This window comes from Ambystoma mexicanum, chromosome 6p (assembly GCF_040938575.1).
Source record: "Ambystoma mexicanum isolate Mex_15411 chromosome 6p, UKY_AmexF1_1, whole genome shotgun sequence".
NCBI classification, from domain to species: Eukaryota; Metazoa; Chordata; class Amphibia; order Caudata; family Ambystomatidae; genus Ambystoma; species Ambystoma mexicanum.
In genome coordinates this window covers 1544125780-1544147370 of record NC_090935.1, presented here as the reverse complement: position 1 = coordinate 1544147370, position 21591 = coordinate 1544125780, and the positions used below count along the sequence as shown (strand labels likewise).

The following is a 21591-nucleotide window of genomic DNA, read 5'->3' as shown; positions in this document are numbered from 1 at the left end:
TTGATGGGAAGTGGAAGGGTTATCAGTTGCGTGACCTGTAATGGGTGGATCATGTGGTCCGACAACTGCGCCTGAACCTATGGCCCCCATATAAGGAAGAAGCCTATGAAAGTATCCATAAAGAAGCTTGTGTGTTGCTACAGCCGTTTATGTGATTTTGAAGTCAAGAAACAGACTTATCTTTGTGAACCAGTGAAAAGTACTGATGACAACAGAGCTGGGAAGTGTCCCAAAGGAACTTGTGGTGGTTTGAAAAGCTAGAGGATTTGAATGTGTGTTGTTTTGAAAAGCTGGACGATTTGAACTCTTGGGGAAGGGAAACCCTTGATACATTGTTAACTGTTTTGAACTTGGGGAAGGGGGAGCTGATTACAAACCAGGAGCTGGAAGAACCTTGGAACTTTATTTTGAACACTATTCATTTTGATGCTGACATCCCTACACAATGTATTCAGTTAGTTGTGAGGGCAAGTGTAGGTGTTGGACACAGACAGACTTTTAAGTTGGACTTTCTGACAGACTATCCTTAGTTTTCTTTAGGTGGGGAACTCCCATTTTAGCATAGGGCAAGCTAGGCCTTAATCCATCCTGACATTTAAGTTATATAAACCTTTTGAGCACACATTTAAATCTGTTGTCTGTGTCTTATTTCATGATGCCTTTACAAAAAGCACTTTTGAATACTGATATGGTTGAAGGCATGTTTGTGAAACTTCTTGATACAAGGAACTGTATGATATGAGAAAAAAAGCACTGGCACAAGCAACAAGAAATATTGGTGAACAAGCATTGGCAAGAGCCAAGAGAAGTTAAGAAAACGTGTAATATGAGAAAACAAGTATTGGCAAGAGTGAGGAGAATATAAGAAAGAAAGTGTATCAAGTGCATGGTGGCAAAGTAAGCCACGATACATCAAGAGGATTTAATATGTAAATTAATTTTGTACCAATGTCAAGCTGAGGCTGTGGCAAATTGTTGGTGAAAAGGAAGCAAGCAAGTTGTACCGGTTGCATGACCTGTAATGGGTGGACCATGTGGTCCGACAACTGCACCTAGACCGAGTACACCCCTCTATAAAAAAAGACACTGAAAGCACCCACAAAGAAGCTTGTATTTGAAAGTCAGGGAACCTTTGTGTAATTTGAAGTCAAGAAACATTTGTGTGATCTGAAGTCAAGGAACTGAAATATATATCTGAATTGGTAAAAGGTAACCATATCAGAAAAGCTGTGAAGTGTTCCAAGGTTTGTGTTGTTTTGGACAACTGAAAGACTTGAAGTCCTGGGGAAGGGAACCCCTGTGTCTTTTCAAACTGTCTTGAACTTGTGAAGGGAAACCTGGTTACGAGATAAGAGCTGTAAGAAGCTCTGAGCTTTTAATTAACACTACTTATTTTGATGCTGACATACCTACACTTTGTATACATGTAGATGTGAGGGCATGTATAGGTTTTGGACACAGACAGACATTTGCTTTGGACTTCCTGACGCAGACTATCCTCTTTTCTTTAGGTAGGGAAATCCCTCCTTAGCATAGGGCAAGTTCAGTATTTTTTCCATCCTACATTTTTAGTTAATAAAGGTTTATATACAAAATTGTAATATGTTGTCTGTGTCTGCTTTATGATGCCTTAACATAAGTGAAAGGCTTATGTCTCCTTGATGTATGCTGAGTGAAGACCACCATCATTAGTTGACCATTTGAATGTAGAACAGAAAGAATTGCTTGTTGTAACCTGGTTTTGCTAAAACGGGTGCATTACTGATGACATGTTTAAGTTCTGGAAAGTATTTGGTCATCTCATCTGTCCAGTCAAGGGGTCCCTTTATTTTCTGTGTTTCCTTTAGGCCTTGCAGGAAGGGTTTGGTGTAGGTGGAATGGTCAAATATCCAGGTTATCCAATATAAAGGTTCTATCCTTTGAATCTTCTTTCAATGTAAGTTCCCCTTGCTCCGCGGAGTTGCAGGTCATGTGTTTAAAATATATAAACTGGTCAAGAATTATCAGTGTAGGATTTACATACAACAAGAAGCATTTTGCCTTCAGGTTATACCATTTGTTTATGATTTTCAAGCTGAATGTACAGCAAATCGCCATTGAGCAGTTAGAAAAAGGTTGATGTTCAAATGTTATTCGCTGAAAAGAGTGTTCGTTGAATTTATTTTGTCCTATCCGGTTTTGATTTTAATAAGCCTTTGTGGCGTTTTGATTTCTAGCTTCCAGTCACTGGAGATTTATGGAGTGTTTATATGGATTATGACAGCAAACGTTTGGATCCCTGGGAAAGGATAATTCCCAGTTTCAAGTACAGCCCGGAGGTTCCCTTTTTTGAAATGCTTGTTCCAACAACCGACACTGTGCGCTTTGGCTATTTAATGGAAAAATTGTTAGCTGTCAAACACTCTGTGCTGTTTACTGGAACAACTGGGGTTGGTAAGGTCAGTATTGCCCACTTTTTTTTCTTCACATGTTTTCACATATTCATATTTTATTTATATACACTCATGGGTATAAAAAAGACCCAACTACAAAAAAAGTAGTTTATGAACTGTTTTGTGTAGCAGTGAATGCAGTCTAAAATATTTTAGAAGATTCTCAAATGAAATACATTTATCTTGTATTTATGTTTTTGTTTTAAAAAAGGAGCTATAACGTTTTCCCAGTCACACAAGTAATCCTCGACATGCCTACTAAATAATTAGCATCATTAATTGAGTGCATTCTTCAGAGGCATTCAAGTCAATAAAAATAGTTTATTCATGGTAGAGGTTCATGTTTAAAATAAGAGAAAAAAACTGCATAAGTGTTGCCTCATTAATATTTATGATACAACTTTTGCATGTGTTAATGAGGAGACTGTCGGTATGGAATCCTGCAAGGGACATTAGTCTTCCGTACCTGCATTATTTCTACCCATTGTAAGATGGCCAAAGGACTTCAGACAGCTATGCTGTTCTGATTAGCTAGTCAACCCACCTCCTCCTTCTTCCTGCCCTTATGTTCTTGCTCCTGCAGCAGCCATGTACGTGCAGCCTAGTCTGATAGGACCTAACCATAGAGCACTGTCTTCTGTGATTGCTCTTTTTAGAGTCTTAAGCACATGTTCTATTTAACGCAAGGACCCTCTGGTCCAGAGTTGCCTTGCCCCTACTTCCACTGACTTATTTCCACTCTATGTAGCTCTCCTCTGAGGTTGCGAGCATGCCAGAGCTTGTTATTTCATTTATTATTTTATCATTCTAAGATGGATAACAAGCATCAAATAGCTCTTTTTGTGTTTGTCTTTCCGGACAAGCTGTTCTTCTTCATTGCCTTCATGACCTGGCCCTGCAGCATTCATGTCTGTGGTGCACCAGATGTAAGCCTTTGTGCATTCATCCCCGCGAAGGACACGTAGTGCATACGTCCTTTGCTCATCGGCCCATCTCAGCATTGTTAGGGGAAGGGTCACCTATGAGCCCTTACTTCAATCTACTAATTTCAGTACCCTAAGGTTGCTTGACATTATTACTACCCTCAGAAGAGAAGGCATTTGAATAGTTACTGAAATGTGTTTTACCCAATACTAGGCTTTTTTACACCTGGAGCTATTTCTCTCCCAGATTAGCAGGACTCACTATCCGGCCTTCTGACCAATGGCGCTCTTATTAAAAATCTATCAACATATTAGAGAGGTACTTTCTTAAACTGTTATCTTTTAGTTTGTTTGTTTATTAATTTGTAAGGCGCACCGAACCCGGAGGTAAATGGCGCAATGAATGCAAAAGGATACTTAAGGCTTAGGTTACATAGTCAGGCAGGTTATATATATACAGAAGGGTAAACAGATAATAATCCAAAATTGAACAACGGTGAAGTACAGTGGTATCAAAGTGCAAGTATAAATAGTACATAGTTCAGGCAGCGCATATCAGGTGTGTCAGATAATTACAGAAACTGTGCATAATGAAGAGAGATCAGATGTCGTTGGATCGCAGCCATTTCACAGTATTGTGTCTGAAACTGTCGAGGGATTGGTCAGCTTTAAGAGAGATGGGTAATGCGTTCCAGGACTGGTCTGCTTTCACTGGTAAACTAATTCCTCCCGATTTTTTTAGCGTGAATCTGGGTATGTTCAAGCAGAAGGCGCTAGCCACTCTGGAGGGGCGGGTGGAAGTTTTTCTTAAAATTCTCTCTGTTAGGTATGGGGGTGCTGCATTATTTAGGCATTTAAAGGTGAGGCAGACTGTTTTATGGAGGATTCTGTCGTTTATCTTCAGCAAGTGATTTTCTCTTCTGATTTTTGAAACATGTTCTCTGTTAGGTATGTTCAGGGCCGTTTTTAGCACATTATTCTGTAAAATTTTGATTTGATCTAGGATGTACTTATTAGCACCTAGTATAGGGCATTACAGTAATCCAATTTTGAGAGTATTAGTGAGGATAATGCAGATAGCCTTAGATAGAAATGGCCTGCAAGCTCTGAACGGCAAGGAATGTACCTGCTTGCCGAGGGTGAGAGTGGAATCAAGGTAGAAACCAACAGGGTAATTCATAGAATTTCGCAGAAAAGTGTCGCAAGCGGCTGGCGCAGAGTGTCCGCGTGCGATTGTCTGCGCCAGGCACGTGCGCCAAAACCGATTTCCGCGCACAGCGTATTCATGGATTTTAGGCTCCCAAACCAGCCGTGGCGCAGAGTATCGCAGCGACCCTGCAGCAGCGCCAGTAACGCCCCCAAGAACGCCCTCACGCAAGGAAAAGCCATCAAAATCGCTAAATCATCGCAAAGGGCTGCGCTAACCCTGGACCAGTCTACAGGGCTGCCAAACAAGGAACGCAAAGCGGGTAACGTGCATATCAGGGGTACGCGTGAAGTTATACACGCGATTAGCCAGGGTACGTGTATTACAGGGGTACGCGTGAAGTTCTACACGCGATTAGCCAGGGCACGTGTATCACAGGGGTACGCAGGAATTATCACACGCGATTTGGCTGGGTACGTGTATTACAGGGGTACACGGGAAGTTCTACACGCGATTCGGCTGGGTACGTGTATTACAGGGGTGCGCGGGAATACTCACATGCGATTTGGCCAGGTACGTGTATTACAGGGGTGCGCGGGAATTATCACACGCGATTTGGCTTGGTACGTGTATTACAGGGGTGCGTGGGAAGTTCTACACGCGATTGGCCAGGGTACGTGTATTACAGGGGTACGTGGGAATTATCACACGCGATTTGGCTTGGTACGTGTGTTACAGGGGTGCGTGGGAAGTTCTACACGCGATTCGGCTGGGTACGTGTATTACAGGGGTGCGTGGGAATTCTCACATGCGATTTGGCCAGGTACGTGTATTACAGGGGTGTGCGGGAATTATCACACGCAATTAGGCTGGGTGGGTCCTCACAGGTGTTCCCTGTACACCCTACACGGCCCCTGCAGGCAGCCCACAAAACAGGGGACTACCCTGCACACCTGCTCATGTCCCCCTGCACCCCCACCCCCCCAGCAGTGCAGGGGCAGCCTCCACCAGGCCCCCACTCATGTCCCCTATCACCCCCATCCCCCCACCATCCAGGGGCACCCTCCACCAGGCCCCCACTCATGTCTCCCACCACCCCCACCCCCCAGCAGTGCAGGGGCACCCTCCACCAGGCCCCCACCCATGTCCCCTATCACCCCCACCCCCCAGCAGTGCAGGGGCACCCTCCACCAGGCCCCCACTCATGTCCCCTATCACCCCCACCCCCCCGCCACCAGGGGCACCCTCCACCAGGCCCCCATCCATGTCTCCCACCACCCCACCCCCCAGCCACCAGGGGCACCCTCCACCAGGCCCCCACTCATGTCTCCCACCACCCCCACCCCCCAGCATCCAGGGGCACCCTCCACCAGGCTCCCACCCATGTCTCCCACCACCCCCACCCCCCAGCCACCAGGGGCACCCTCCACCAGGCCCCCACCCATGTCTCCCACCCCCCCCCACCCCCCAGCATCCAGGGGCACCCTCCACCAGGCTCCCACCCATGTCTCCCACCACCCCCACCCCCCAGCCACCAGGGGCACCCTCCACCAGGCCCCCACTCATGTCTCCCACCACCCCCACCCCCCACCATCCAGGGGCACCCTCCACCAGGCTCCCACCCATGTCCCCTATCACCCCCACCCCCCAGCAGTGCAGGGGCACCCTCCACCAGGCCCCCACTCATGTCTCCCACCACCCCCACCCCCCAGCAGTGCAGGGGCACCCTCCACCAGGCCCCCACTCATGTCCCCTATCACCCCCACCCCCCCACCATCCAGGGGCACCCTCCACCAGGCCCCCACTCATGTCTCCCACCACCCCCACCCCGCACCATCCAGGGGCACCCTCCACCAGGCCCCCACTCATGTCTCCCACCACCCCCACCCCCCAGCATCCAGGGGCACCCTCCACCAGGCCCCCACTCATGTCTCCCACCACCCCCACCCCCCAGCATCCAGGGGCACCCTCCACTAGGCTCCCACCCATGTCTCCCACCACCCCCACCCCCAGCATCCAGGGGCACCCTCCACCAGGCTCCCACCCATGTCTCCCACCACCCCCACCCCCCAGCCACCAGGGGCACCCTCCACCAGGCCCCTATCCATGTCTCCCACCACCCCCACCCCCCATCAGTGCAGGGGCACCCTCCACCAGGCCCCCACTCATACCCCCTATCACCCCCACCCCCCCACCATCCAGGGGCACCCTCCACCAGGCCCCCACTCATGTCTCCCACCACCCCCACCCCCCAGCATCCAGGGGCACACTCCACCAGGCTCCCACCCATGTCTCCCACCACCCCCACCCCCCAGCCACCAGGGGCACCCTCCACCAGGCCCCCATCCATGTCTCCCACCACCCCCACCCCCCAGCAGTGCAGGGGCACCCTCCACCAGGCCCCCACTCATGTCCCCTATCACCCCCACCCCCCCGCCACCAGGGGCACCCTCCACCAGGCCCCCATCCATGTCTCCCACCACCCCCACCCCCCAGCCACCAGGGGCACCCTCCACCAGGCCCCCACCCATGTCTCCCACCACCCCCACCCCCCAGCCACCAGGGGCACCCTCCACCAGGCCCCCACCCATGTCTCCCACCCCCCCCCACCCCCCAGCATCCAGGGGCACCCTCCACCAGGCTCCCACCCATGTCTCCCACCACCCCCACCCCCCAGCCACCAGGGGCACCCTCCACCAGGCCCCCACTCATGTCTCCCACCACCCCCACCCCCCACCATCCAGGGGCACCCTCCACCAGGCTCCCACCCATGTCCCCTATCACCCCCACCCCCCAGCAGTGCAGGGGCACCCTCCACCAGGCCCCCACTCATGTCTCCCACCACCCCCACCCCCCAGCAGTGCAGGGGCACCCTCCACCAGGCCCCCACTCATGTCCCCTATCACCCCCACCCCCCCACCATCCAGGGGCACCCTCCACCAGGCTCCCACTCATGTCTCCCACCACCCCCACCCCCCAGCATCCAGGGGCACCCTCCACCAGGCTCCCACCCATGTCTCCCACCACCCCCACCCCCCAGCATCCAGGGGCACCCTCCACCAGGCTCCCACCCATGTCTCCCACCACCCCCACCCCCCATCCACCAGGGGCACACTCCACCAGGCCCCTATCCATGTCTCCCACCACCCCCACCCCCCAGCAGTGCAGGGGCACCCTCCACCAGGCCCCCACTCATGCCCCCTATCACCCCCACCCCCCCACCATCCAGGGGCACCCTCCACCAGGCCCCCACTCATGTCTCCCACCACCCCCACCCCCCAGCATCCAGGGGCACCCTCCACCAGACTCCCACCCATGTCTCCCACCACCCCCACCCCCCAGCCACCAGGGGCACCCTCCACCAGGCCCCTATCCATGTCTCCCACCACCCCCACCCCCCAGCAGTGCAGGGGCACCCTCCACCAGGCCCCCACTCATGTCCCCTATCACCCCCACCCCCCCCCGCCACCAGGGGCACCCTCCACCAGGCCCCCACCCATGTCTCCCACCACCCCCACCCCCCAGCCACCAGGGGCACCCTCCACCAGGCCCCCACCCATGTCTCCCACCACCCCCACCCCCCAGCCACCAGGGGCACCCTCCACCAGGCCCCTATCCATGTCTCCCACCACCCCCACCCCCCAGCAGTGCAGGGGCACCCTCCACCAGGCCCCCACTCATGTCTCCCACCACCCCCACCCCCCACCAGTGCAGGGGCAGCCTCCACCAGGCCCCCACTCATGTCTCCCACCACCCCCACCCCCCAGCAGTGCAGGGGCAGCCTCCACCAGGCCCCCACTCATGTCCCCTATCACCCCCACCCCCCCACCATCCAGGGGCACCCTCCACCAGGCCCCCACTCATTTCTCCCACCACCCCCACCCCCCAGCAGTGCAGGGGCACCCTCCACCAGGACACCAACTTCCCTGGCACTGAAGCTGGTGCCCCTCTGCCTCCTTGGCCGGGGGTTGCCACTGGTGCCAGATGTTGTAGTGCCCGACATTGCAACCCCAGAGGCAGGAGTGGGTGGGCAACTGGGTCCTGGTGCTGGGCTGTGGGGCGACGGAAAAGCAGTCGGGAGCCTTTGGTTCCAGCAGGGGTGGTCACAGCAACAGCACCCCTGGCTGATGTGCAGGCAGCAAATGGCAGGGCACGTGGGCAGCAGGCAGTCAGGCAGCAGCAGATGGCAGGTGGGAGCGTGCTCAGGGCTCTGGGGGGCAGTAATTTGGCCTCCTGGGCAGGAGCGTGGTCTTTCGTGTGTGAACGCCTGGACAGCTTGATACGTAGTGAGTGATTTTGCACGTGAAAATCCCACACGTCTGCGTGTAAATCGATGAAAGGCCCTTAGCGCGTAAACGCGTATGCGCGTCTATGAAGTCACGTGCACGCATAGGAAAAAGTTGCGTGACACGTCTGAGTGTCAAAGCGTGTTATTGGTGGAAATAGCCCTACACGCAGAAGTGTCAAAGCGTGTAATTGGTGCAAATGGACCTACACGCAGAAGTGTCAAAGCGTGCAATTGGTGCAAATGGACATACACGCAGAAGTGACAAAGCGTGTAATTGGTGCAAATGGACCTACACGCAGAAGTGACAAAGCGTGTAATTGGTGGGAATGGGCCTAGTACGTACACGCCGCGTAAGTGACGCTGTACGTGTGGGCCTGCATATAAGGTACGTGTAGAACACCAATTCCTTGTACTGCTTTTCGTGGAGAGCGAGTGGGTGAATTCTGTACTTCTTGTCGTTTCACACGCGATTTACTTCACGGCGTTTCAAGTTCGTACTCCCTGTTACCTCTGACAGCTTTTTCTATTTTTTCTCTTGTACTGGTTTACCTGGGCCTGTTCCCTCAAACAGTGTTCCCTTCTACTGTTGTCCTGTCTCCTCAGACAGCGTACAAATCTTCTTTTGGTGGGGGTGTTGCCAACCAAACGCGCTCATTTTTCACGCTCTTTTACCTGGCAGACGGTGAGTCACGCACGTATCTAACATCTGTGCTTGCCCCGTGTGTAGCCTACCCCTTCAGAGGTCATTCTAGGCTGCGTGTGACACGCATACGTTCATTCTTGTGTTACTGGGTGCCACAGCGTAGTGCAGGTTTTTCTTTCTGCACACGTGGTCTAGGAGGGGTTGCGTGCACGTCATCTCCCTTTTTTGGGCCTCCTGTGCGTTGCGTGACCCGTCATCTTTCCCCAGGGGTTACATTCAGCCTTGCTAGAGCACTAGGGTACAATTACCATCTGGTACCCAACCCCTTTGACCCCCAATTGCCCAGGAGAATAGTCTACATCCACTCCCATACGCACATTAACATCAGTGCCATGGCTGGGAGGCGAGGATTCCGTAAGGGTGGCAAAGGTGGAAGAGCCACAAGTGGTGGCCGTGGTGGATCCGGTAGGGGACGTGGTCGTAACTTGCAGGGTGAGCCTGTCCCCCCATGTGTGGAGGACCAGTCACGGGCACCCATAATCCCCCCCCCCTCCCCCCCTCCCGTTGAGGTTGATGTGGCTGACACCATCCATGCTCAGCCCTTGTTGGACCAGCCCATTGTGGCACCAGACCTGGCTGACTCCATGGCTGACTTCCAGGTCAGCAGGGCTACGACACGTGCGCTGGTGCACGTTGATGCCATCATGCCACGTGGATCTGGGGCAGCAAGGTCATCTGCTGCACCAAGGGGGCAGGGCGGAGAGGCTGCAGGGGCAGCTGCGGCTCCATCCACCCCAGCCCTCACACACCCAGCCAGGACAGTGTCGGTCCTAGTCCATGCTGCTGACATTCCCCCTGACACCATCACACTAGAGCCAATGCCTGCACCAACTCCCATGCTGAGTGTGCAATCCCACACTCCTGATACAGAGTCCACCAGGGCTCCTGCCCCTAGTGTCCAGAGCGGCGCAGGACACTCAGGATCACCACCACCTTCCAAGCGGAAGAGGAAGAGTGCTCGTCCGGCACAGGCTGATGCCCCAGACACGGCTACACAGTCCGGCCCGTCCAGGAAGCCCAGCTTCACGGATGACGAACTGAATGCACTTGTCGAGTATGTGTCCGGACATGACAACGAGATGGTCATTGTTGCAGGATCCAAGACCACACCTGCACAACGCCAGGCACACTGGCAGACCGTTGCGGACATCGTAAGTGCCCTTGGAATCGTGAGGCGCACAGCCAATGATTGCTATAAGCGCTGGAATGACCTAAAGCGCAGGGCAAAGAGTAAGCTGGCCTCAAGTCATGCCGCAACTCTAGTGACTGGAGGTGGGTCTCCAGTAGTAGACATGGAACTCACTCCACATGAGTCAGTCGCTGGGACCTACGTCACGGAGGAACAGATCCAAGGCGTGGGAGATCTGGCTTATTACGAGGCATTGTCCGGTGAGTGCACATGCATGTGTGTGTCATCCATGTGCATGGTGTGTGTGTGAGGGCTTCTGTTTGTGTGCCAGGTGAGAGTGTGTGCGCCTGAGTCGTATGGGTCAGCCATGTGCTTCATGCAATACTTCCTGCGCAGCTGCATTTGGCCATAGCAGTATCCCTTCTGCCAACAGTAGACATCTAGCCCAACTGCACGCCAGTTGCCCTTGAAGTGTCACCTTGCCACAACATTGTTGCTTATTTTTCACTGTTCATTCAGTCAGATTGTTTGCATTCCCCCACTTTTACTAGCCATGTCGCTGTCCACTAGTCACATGTCTGACATGGCCATGGTAAAGTGGAGTGACTTTGTTACCTGGATATCATTTGTACACACATGTCCCTGTGCAATTGGACCATTTCAGACTGGCAGCTCCAGGTGAAAAATCTGACCTGTTAGAATTAGAAAAGCTATTACATGCGGGAACTGGACTGAATGAATAGGTGCTGCCCTCCTCTCCATCTTCACTCAATAGCAATGGTACATGCCATCTGTGTGATGGCATGTGTGTTTCACCTGGCAATCACAGGCCAATGTGTGATGCCACTGCCAGGCAGCATGCAGAAAATGTGTTCATCTTCCATCTTGGTGTCATCAGTGTGTGCCATTTGCCTGCACTTCATACGCAGTGAGGGTGCATGCATGGGAGGGTTTTAGTCATGTGGGACATGTGTCAATTAAGTACTGGTTCTCTTGCTTCTCAGCCCTCATTGTGTGCCATGGTGCTAATGCCTGTTTCCATTTCTTTGTTTTCATGTCTTTGCAGGGGAAGACGCACCTGATACTGCTGGGGTTGTGGAGATGGTGCAGACCCAGGAGGGGTCCGAGGGCCGACCAACCACCAGTGAGGGACGTGGTGTGGTGGTGGGGGAGAACCCACAAGTGCTGCAGGTCGTGCTCTCAAGGGGTGTCTCTGGCTGCACCTCCCCCGAGCTGTACTCAGGTGTTGATTCGGATGAGACCTACGTGCCGTCGCAGGTGAGTGTTCCAGGGAGGGATTCTGTTCTGTCTCACCCACCTGCACCAGGGTCAGAACCCTCCATGGGGATGTCAGTGTTGGCAGCTACGCCTTTGGTGGTTACGGATGCAGGGTCACACTCCGCGACATCTGATCCTGTTCCTGGGCCAGCAGATCAGAGGGGGAATGCAGTCCTGCAGCCTCAGGCAGTGCCGGCACAGCAAGGCGCAGTTCGCCTTGCCCCAGACAGGTGTGGTGCCCGCCGACGTGGTGGCCGTACGCCACCTGGCAATACCGCATGGGAGCAATCCATTTACGGTATGGCAACCCAACAGGCTGCATCATCCGAGATGATGGCTCAGGCCATGGATAGGGTGGCCACTTCCATTGTCCCCCCAGAAAGGCTGATGGAGCGACTAGAGCAGGCAACCGACTCCATCTGCCAGTCACACAGGGAGGACATGTTGGGGTCCAACATGGACAGGCGGGCGGCACTGGCGACTCTGCAGGAGGCCATCTCCATTGAGTCCCAGGGCCACAGGGAAGCCCTGAGGCAGGAGCTCCTTCACCTCAGGACGACTCTTGTTGAGCTTGAGGCTTCAACACACCAAAGGACAGAACAGCAGCTGGAGCGTCTCACCCGTACGCTCTCAGCTGAGATGCAGGCAACGAGGGCGGAGGTCCGGGCATCCCGTGAGTTGTTGCATGGGGACCTCCTCACACTCATCCTCCAGAACCAGACCTACCACACCCGCATGCTTGCAGCCATGGAGGAGCAGACTAGGGCCTTGCGTGGGCTGCCTCCCATAGTGCAACCACCTCCGGATGCAGCTGCACAGGGTGATAATAGCGACAGCAGTGATACTCCCACAATAGGGTAGCCGTGTGGGCCATGAGCCCATGAAGGTGTTTTATTTTCCCAGGATCCACGCAGGTGGGTTCTGGTGTGCATCCTGTCCTCGGACCTCCTGGGTGGCCTCCCCAACCCCCCCGGGCCCATCAATGGCCATTTTTGATTGTTTCTTATTTTTATTTTTATTGTTATTTCTTTTATTCCCAATTTTTTTGGGACGATTTGTTGGCTTCCGTGGTTCCTGTGGGCATACGCTGCATTGTGGCTGGGCACATGCAGGCTTGTAATGTATTTGGTTCAGATGCTTGGGTTTGAGTAACACACACCCCTCCCGCTTCCCGTTTCCATGGGCTTGCAAAGGGTGTGCCCAAGTGACAGTGAATTACACAGTGACTTTGGACTCCCATGAGCTGTGTGGGCAGTCTGTAGTCAATACTGTGTATACATTCCTAGTGCATATTGCAGTTGTGTTGTACACTGCATGTTGCATTGATGTGTAACTCATCTTCTGTGTCTACCTCCCAATTTGCAGGTCCCTTCCTCATGTCTACACAAGGACCTCTAGTCTGGAGATGGGGTCCATGTTGGCAGCAGTGCACCTACAACTCTACATGGCGCCAACACTGCACAGTTGGTAGTGGTGGGAGTGCAGGCATTACCAGGTGGTGAGACTACTAATATGTAACATTTGTGATGTCATGTTAATGGTAGTACGTGCTCAAGTATGTTGTTGGTCCGGCATTGCTGTGCGCATTTCAGGTGTTGCAGGTTTCTAATAGGGACACTGTACATAGTGACACTAGTGTCATGTTGTGGGGATTACTTTGTTTAGCTGCAAATAGCATGACATGGCACGGTGTGTCGTGTGGCGGTGCTGGGGTTGGGTTGGCTGACATGGCACTGTCCTCTTGTTGCATTTAGCAAGTGGGTATTCTTTTTAGCTGCTTGAATGTGTAACTCCACAAAACTGCATTGGTGGTGTCTGTGTGGGTAGGGATGCACACATTGTGACACTTCCAGGTGAACAATCTCAGGCTGATATGGTATTCACGGTTCATTCTCCAGACATTCAGGATCAGTGTCAGGTTGAGTCATCATTGATTGTCAGATGGAATGTGCCAGGGCAGTGTGCACTCCACAGGGGTGTGATTTCTATGTGAAGTAATTAGCCACTAGCTGTGTACGGGCTGCCTCCCCCCGTGCCCTTTCCCCTCCCATGCGCAGCGGCTGTGCATGTGGTTGGGGATGTGGGGCCACCACCATGTCCACGGCCAGGCCCCGGCGTGTTGCAACGTTGTGCAGGACACATGCTGCCACTATGATCCTGCACACTACTGGGGGAGCGTATAACAGCTGCCCGCCAGAACGGTCAAGGGAGCGAAAGCGTGACTTTAGCACTCCGAATGTGCGCTCCACTATGTCCCGGGTCGTAATGTGGGCTGTGTTATATCTTACCTCGGGTGGCGTGGTGGGGTTCCGAATTGGCGTCATCATGTGGGGGCTGAGAGGGTAGGCACTGTCCCCTGTGGAGGTGGTGATTGGTATCATTGGTGGGGTTGTGACCTTGCTCAGTATCCAACATGCATGCATGTGCAGTGGCATACATACTCACCAAGCAGCCATGTATCGCCATGCCGCCCAGCTTCTAGGTCCCAGCTTAGGGTGGACATTCGGTAAATGAAGCTGTCGTGGGTGGAGCCGGGATAGTTGGCATATACTGAGGTGATGATTCCCTTGGCATTACATGCTACCTGCACGTTGATGGAATGCCAGTGCTTGCAGTTCCTATAGATGTGCTCAGATGCCCTGGGGGGACGTAGAGCCACATGGGTGCAGTCGCTGGCACCTAGCACTTTGGGGAATCGTGCCACACCGTAAAAATCCAGGGCGGCAGCATGCCTTTCTGCAGGTGTTCTGGGCAGGTATATGTGCCTGCGGACTGATGGGCGTGCAGTCATGATGTTCAAGACCTGGTGTAGGCAGCGTGACTGGGTGGCCTGTGACACCACACCCACTATGGCACTTGTCCGCTGAAATGATCCAGTGGCTAAGAAGTGCAGTACATTGAGGACCTTCTCCAGGGGGCTGAGTGCTTGGGAGCACAGGGTGGGTGATGTGAGGTCATCCTCCCACTCACTCACCAGGTCCAGTATAATGTGTGGTGGAAACCTGTACCTCCCATACACCTGGTCATCAGGCATCCCGAAAAGGCTAGTTCTGGGTGTGAATATTCTGGCCATGACTATCCTCCTCCTCCTCCTTTGGTAGCCCACTGCCACTGCTGCTAGGAACGCTATGTTCATCCTGGCGTCTGAGCTTGTTATTGTTAAAGTGCGCAAATTTATGCTTTGCGCGTGTTCTAGGCGAGCGTGTGACCCGCGCACCCCTGGAATCCAGTTCCCAGTCCAATAGCGTGTGGAAATTCACACGCACCACGGGATACAGCGTGTGACCCGCGCAACCCTGGAATCCAGTTCCCAGTCCAATAGCGTGTGGAAATTCACACGCACCACGGGATACAGATTCGCTGACGTATTTGCGTGTGTAAGTGCCCGCGCACCCATTAAATACACGTACATAGGCCAATCGCGTGTACGCGCACTTTTGTCCAATTACACGCGATGACACTCTGACGTGCAGTATTTCCACGTGTGCCCCGTCATCACGTGCTTAGTGGGGAACACCCGTGCGGGTCACGTCACAGACGCGCTTACGCGCTGAGGGACTCTGGTCCAATAGAATCGCGTATGCGTGCTGACGCGCTTACGCGCTAAGGGCCTTTCCTCGGATTTCACGCTGACGTGCAGGATTTTCACGTGCCAAATCACTCCGTATCAAGCTGGCCACCCGAAAACACACGGAAGACCACGCTCCTGCCCAGAAGGCCGAGTTACTGCCCCCCAGTGCCCCGAGCAGCCTCCCACGTGCCATCTGCTGCTGCCTACCTGCCTGCCTGCCTGCTGCCACCGTGCCCTGCCATTTGGTGCCTGCACATCAGCCATCTGCAGGGGTCCAGTTGCTGTGTCCACCCCTGCTGGAACTGAAGACTCCTGACTGGGATTACATCGCTCCACAGCCCAGCCCCAGGACCCAGTTGCCCACCCACACCTGCCTCTGGGGTTGCCATGTCGGGCACTTCCACATCTGGCACCAGTGGCAACCCCAGGCCAGAGGGGCAGAGGGGCACCAGCTTCACTGCCACCGAAGTTGGTGTCCTGGTGGAGCATGTCCTGGGGCAGTATGATGCCCTCTTTGGATCGTCCCGCGCCAGCAAGGAAGGGCGGCAGAGGATCTGGGCCGACTGTGTGGTTGCCATCAACGCGGAGGGGGTGGCAACCCGCGACGTCCTGAAGATCAAGAAGCGCTGGGAGGACTTGAGGTCCAGGACCCTTGTGAAGGCCCGGCGCCTCGTGGAGGGGGGCCGGGGCCGCATGAGTTCCATCCAGAAGAGGGTCCTGGAACGCGTACGCCCAGCGCTCCACGCCCAGATCCTTGAGAGGGAGGCCCGTCTGGAGTTGAGCGGTAAGTGTCCAAGCATTACTGTGTGAGACAGGGCATGTTGCGGTGTGCTGGTTCTATGATACTTGCCTGTATGTGTGCCATAGGCCATGTATGCATGTATGTGTGCAGGGACATCATGGTAATGCATGTGCGACAAGTGATGTGTGACCCACATGGTTGTTGCATGTGTTCAAATGCGGCATGTGGAGCCCTATGCAGATTTTGAACATGAGAGCATGCCAGTCTCTGTACCTGGACATGGGTGGGGGTGAGGGATGGGTGCTGATGCCAGGTACATATATGGTAGCCATGTCTGTGTGCCTGACCTGCGTGTCTGTGACTTGTGCATGCCATGGATGCATGACACATGTGTGTGACAATGCACAGATTCAGTGAAGCAGCCAACTTACCCTTGTTTCGGCTGTGTTTGGTGTGTTTGGGGCCAGATGGATGTGACTGAGGTGAGGTGTGTGCATGTGATATGCATGAGCCATGATGCATGTGAGTTACATATCATTGTATGTTTCAAGAGTCCATTGGACATGCATGGAAATATCCATGGCATGCACCATGCCTGTTACTGTGTGTGTTTTGCCTGGAGTGACCCATGTGTTGTGGAGGGACATGATGGAAGTGTACTTTGACAGTGCTGCTCATCTGCTATTGCTTCCTGTCTAGGGGACCATTGTACAGTACCCTGATGCTTGTGTTCTTTGTCTCCCTCTACGCAGCGGCTAGTGAAGAAGAGGGCAGAGACGGTGCTGTGGAGCAAGGCGGCGGGGATGCCCCCACGGCTGCAGCGGAAGGGGTGGGTGAGCCCCCATAGGGGCCTGCTACGGCGGGAGACGGTGAGGAGCCATCCAGGTTGGTGGTTTGCACAGAGGAGGAGGAGGCCGCCACTGGGCCACACATGGGGCCTGGTGGGGGCATCCCTGCTGGTGCAAGTGGTGCAGTCCAGGGCGAGGGGCAGGAGGCAACACAGGTCACCGTGGAGGGGCCTGTGCATGTCGCTGTCCCTGACCCTGTGAGTGCACCACCATGCACCAGCAGGGATGCCCCGTCCCAGGCCCGTCCGCAGGTAGTGGGGATGTCCATGTCACCTGACTCCCCTCCACCTGCGGACGTGGGAACCCCTGGCCGTGTGGAGAAGGTCCTGATTGGGGTCGCGATGCGCAAGGCTGTGATTCGTGATGACGTGCGTGCTTCCCGGGAGGAGCACGCATGTCATCACGAAGTGCACCGTGCCGACGTGGCCCAATTGGGATCGGCCATGTACGGGGGTTTGCTGCATGTGTTGGCCAATCTGGCAGCACTCTCCTCCTCTGTGCAGGCTATCCACCAGTCGTTCTCCTTGCCGTCTTCCGGCCCAGATGCCACCAGGGCCCCCTGTGGACCTGCCCCGACCAATGCAGCCAGCTCGGTGGGGATCCCATCCCTGCCACAGTTGGGAGTCGGAGGTCCAGCAGGGGTGGACAACACAGCAAGTGGACCCCAGCAGATGGAAGATGTGACAGCATCATCAGGCAGGGCACGTGCACGACGGCGTCGGTGGTTTCCATCAGCCTGGATGCCGTCGTGCTGGCAGAGGCAGTGGCGTCGGAGGCAGCAGCGGGCTCGACGTGGGAGGCATAATGGCTCGGGGCCATCAAGATCCGAGGGGCAGGCATCGGCCGGAGGGCAGGGCAACCCTGGGATGGTGGTGTCTTCCGTGTGGGAGGAGTTGGTCCAGCGGATAGGTGCGGAGCGGCAGCGGGCGGAAGAGGAGCGGCTCGACATGGTCAGGGCGGAGTTCTCCATGCGTCGGGCATTGAGGCGGGCTGAGTGCCTCGAGGAAGCTCGCAGGGAGTTTGAGCTGGACATGGGGTTATCCCTGCGAGACCTCGGGGCCAGGACAGAGTCCCGCCTCCAGGACATCGACATGGAGTTCGATGATGCCCTGGCCAGCAACATCACCAAGTGAGCCGCAGGACTTGCCCGCTGCCTTTGTATATAGTTATTTAGTTAGTTAGTGTTAGGTTTCCTTTATTTATATTTTTTATTTTGGACCGCTCGGACAATGGCCACTTTTATGTATATATTTTTTTACATTAGGTAGTAGTAGGTTTCATTTATGGTGTTGGGCTCATGGACCCTGGAACATTCCTGTATATAGTTTGCTTTTTGTAGATACTTTATTTTCATTTCTTGTTGTGTTCACCATGAGGAAATGGTTTTTCATTCTTTTCATGCTACATTATTTAGCTATGGACAACATTTTCTTTTTTATTCCTTTGTTTTTTTGATTATCACTTTTGTTCTCGGACATGGACCATTAATTTGCTTATCCACATAGTTGTATGTTTGATTTGTTTACTCATTTTTTATCTTTAATACATTTTTTATTTTTACTTTCACTTGTGTTTTTTTCTCTTTGGTTTCATACATGTCATGATATGGGTTTTGACATTCACTTGCAGCCATTGTGTATGTGTGTGTGTCGGGCATGTGTCCATTTACATACTTGCCATTGGGGTTGTATCATGTAATTGCATTCACTATGTGGGTGGATGCAATCCTTGCCTGGGTGTTTGTGCTGGGTATGCTGCCCATTACTGCCATGATTGTGTATCGTCAGGACCTGGGGCCAGGGGGACATGTGTGGGTGCCTGGTGGTGGGTGCCCCTGCACTGCTGGGGGGTGGGGGTGATAGGGGACATGAGTGGGGGCCTGGTGGAGGCTGCCCCTGCACTGCTGGGGGGTGGGGGTGATAGGGGACATGAGTGGGGGCCTGGTGGAGGCTGCCCCTGGTGACTGGGGGGGGTGGGGGTGGTGGGAGACATGAGTGGGGGCCTGGTGGAGGCTGCCCATGGTGGCAGGGGGGTGGGGGTGGTGGGAGACATGGATGGGGGCCTGGTGGAGGGTGCCCCTGCACTGCTGGGGGGTGGGGGGGTGGTAGACATGAGTGGGGGCCTGGTGGAGGCTGCCCCTGCACTGCTGGGGGGTGGGGGTGATAGGGGACATGAGTGGGGGCCTGGTGGAGGCTGCCCCTGGTGACTGGGGGGGGTGGGGGTGGTGGGAGACATGAGTGGGGGCCTGGTGGAGGCTGCCCATGGTGGCAGGGGGGTGGGGGTGGTGGGAGACATGGATGGGGGCCTGGTGGAGGGTGCCCCTGGTGGCGGGGGGGTGGGGGTGATAGGGGACATGAGTGGGGGCGTGGTGGAGGCTGCCCCTGCACTGCTGGGGGGTGGGGGTGATAGGGGACATGAGTGGGGGCCTGGTGGAGGCTGCCCCTGGTGACTGGGGGGGGGTGGGGGTGGTGGGAGACATGAGTGGGGGCCTGGTGGAGGGTGCCCCTGGATGGTGGGGGGTGGGGGTGGTGGGAGACATGAGTGGGGGCCTGGTGGAGGGTGCCCCTGGTGGCGGGGGGGTGGGGGTGATAGGGGACATGAGTGGGGGCGTGGTGGAGGCTGCCCCTGCACTGCTGGGGGGTGGGGGTGATAGGGGACATGAGTGGGGGCCTGGTGGAGGCTGCCCCTGGTGACTGGGGGGGTGGGGGTGGTGGGAGACATGAGTGGGGGCCTGGTGGAGGCTGCCCCTGGATGGTGGGGGGTGGGGGTGGTGGGAGACATGAGTGGGGGCCTGGTGGAGGCTGCCCCTGGATGGTGGGGGGTGGGGGTGGTGGGAGACATGAGTGGGGGCCTGGTGGAGGCTGCCCCTGCACTGCTGGGGGGTGGGGGTGATAGGGGACATGAGTGGGGGCCTGGTGGAGGCTGCCCCTGGTGACTGGGGTGGGTGGGGGTGGTGGGAGACATGAGTGGGGGCCTGGTGGAGGGATCCCCTGGATGGTGGGGGGTGGGGGTGGTGGGAGACATGAGTGGGGGCCTGGTGGAGGGTGCCCCTGGATGGTGGGGGGTGGGGGTGGTGGGAGACATGAGTGGGGGCCTGGTGGAGGCTGCCCCTGCACTGCTGGGGGGTGGGGATGATAGGGGACATGAGTGGGGGCCTGGTGGAGGCTGCCCCTGGTGACTGGGGGGGTGGGGGTGGTGGGAGACATGAGTGGGGGCCTGGTGGAGGCTGCCCCTGGATGGTGGGGGGTGGGGGTGGTGGGAGACATGAGTGGGGGCCTGGTGGAGGCTGCCCCTGGATGGTGGGGGGTGGGGGTGGTGGGAGACATGAGTGGGGGCCTGGTGGAGGCTGCCCCTGCACTGCTGGGGGGTGGGGGTGATAGGGGACATGAGTGGGGGCCTGGTGGAGGCTGCCCCTGGTGACTGGGGGGGGTGGGGGTGGTGGGAGACATGAGTGGGGGCCTGGTGGAGGGTGCCCCTGGATGGTGGGGGGTGGGGGTGGTGGGAGACATGAGTGGGGGCCTGGTGGAGGGTGCCCCTGGATGGTGGGGGGTGGGGGTGGTGGGAGACATGAGTGGGGGCCTGGTGGAGGCTGCCCCTGCACTGCTGGGGGGTGGGGGTGATAGGGGACATGAGTGGGGGCCTGGTGGAGGCTGCCCATGGTGGCAGGGGGGTGGGGGTGGTGGGAGACATGAGTGGGGGCCTGGTGGAGGGTGCCCCTGCACTGCTGGGGGGTGGGGGTGGTGGGAGACATGAGTGGGGGCCTGGTGGAGGCTGCCCCTGCACTGCTGGGGGGTGGGGGTGATAGGGGACATGAGTGGGGGCCTGGTGGAGGCTGCCCCTGGTGACTGGGGGGGTGGGGATGGTGGGAGACATGAGTGGGGGCCTGGTGGAGGGTGCCCATGGTGGCAGGGGGGGTGGTGGGAGACATGAGTGGGGGCCTGGTGGAGGGTGCCCCTGCACTGCTGGGGGGTGGGGGTGGTGGGAGACATGAGTGGGGGCCTGGTGGAGGCTGCCCCTGGATGGTGGGGGGTGGGGGTGGTGGGAGACATGAGTGGGGGCCTGGTGGAGGCTGCCCCTGCACTGCTGGGGGGTGGGGGTGATAGGGGACATGAGTGGGGGCCTGGTGGAGGCTGCCCCTGGTGACTGGGGGGGTGGGGGTGGTGGGAGACATGGATGGGGGCCTGGTGGAGGGTGCCCCTGGTGGCGGGGGGGTGGGGGTGATAGGGGACATGAGTGGGGGCGTGGTGGAGGGTGCCCCTGCACTGCTGGGGGGTGGGGGTGGTGGGAGACATGAGTGGGGGCCTGGTGGAGGGTGCCCCTGGATGGTGGGGGGTGGGGGTGGTGGGAGACATGAGTGGGGGCCTGGTGGAGGGTGCCCCTGGATGGTGGGGGGTGGGGGTGGTGGGAGACATGAGTGGGGGCCTGGTGGAGGCTGCCCCTGCACTGCTGGGGGGTGGGGGTGATAGGGGACATGAGTGGGGGCCTGGTGGAGGCTGCCACTGGTGACTGGGGGGGTGGGGGTGGTGGGAG

General features: G+C 56.0%; 1 protein-coding gene across 1 annotated transcript in view; it reads left to right on the top strand.

Moving 5' to 3' along the window:
• Window positions 1–21591, top strand: part of DNAH6 (dynein axonemal heavy chain 6) — a 3423448-nt gene that overhangs the window by 2263706 nt on the left and 1138151 nt on the right. The window contains exon 38 of the mRNA XM_069626424.1: window positions 2217–2438. Within this exon, the coding sequence (XP_069482525.1) occupies window positions 2217–2438 (222 nt within the window). The remainder of the gene's footprint in view (window positions 1–2216; window positions 2439–21591) is intronic.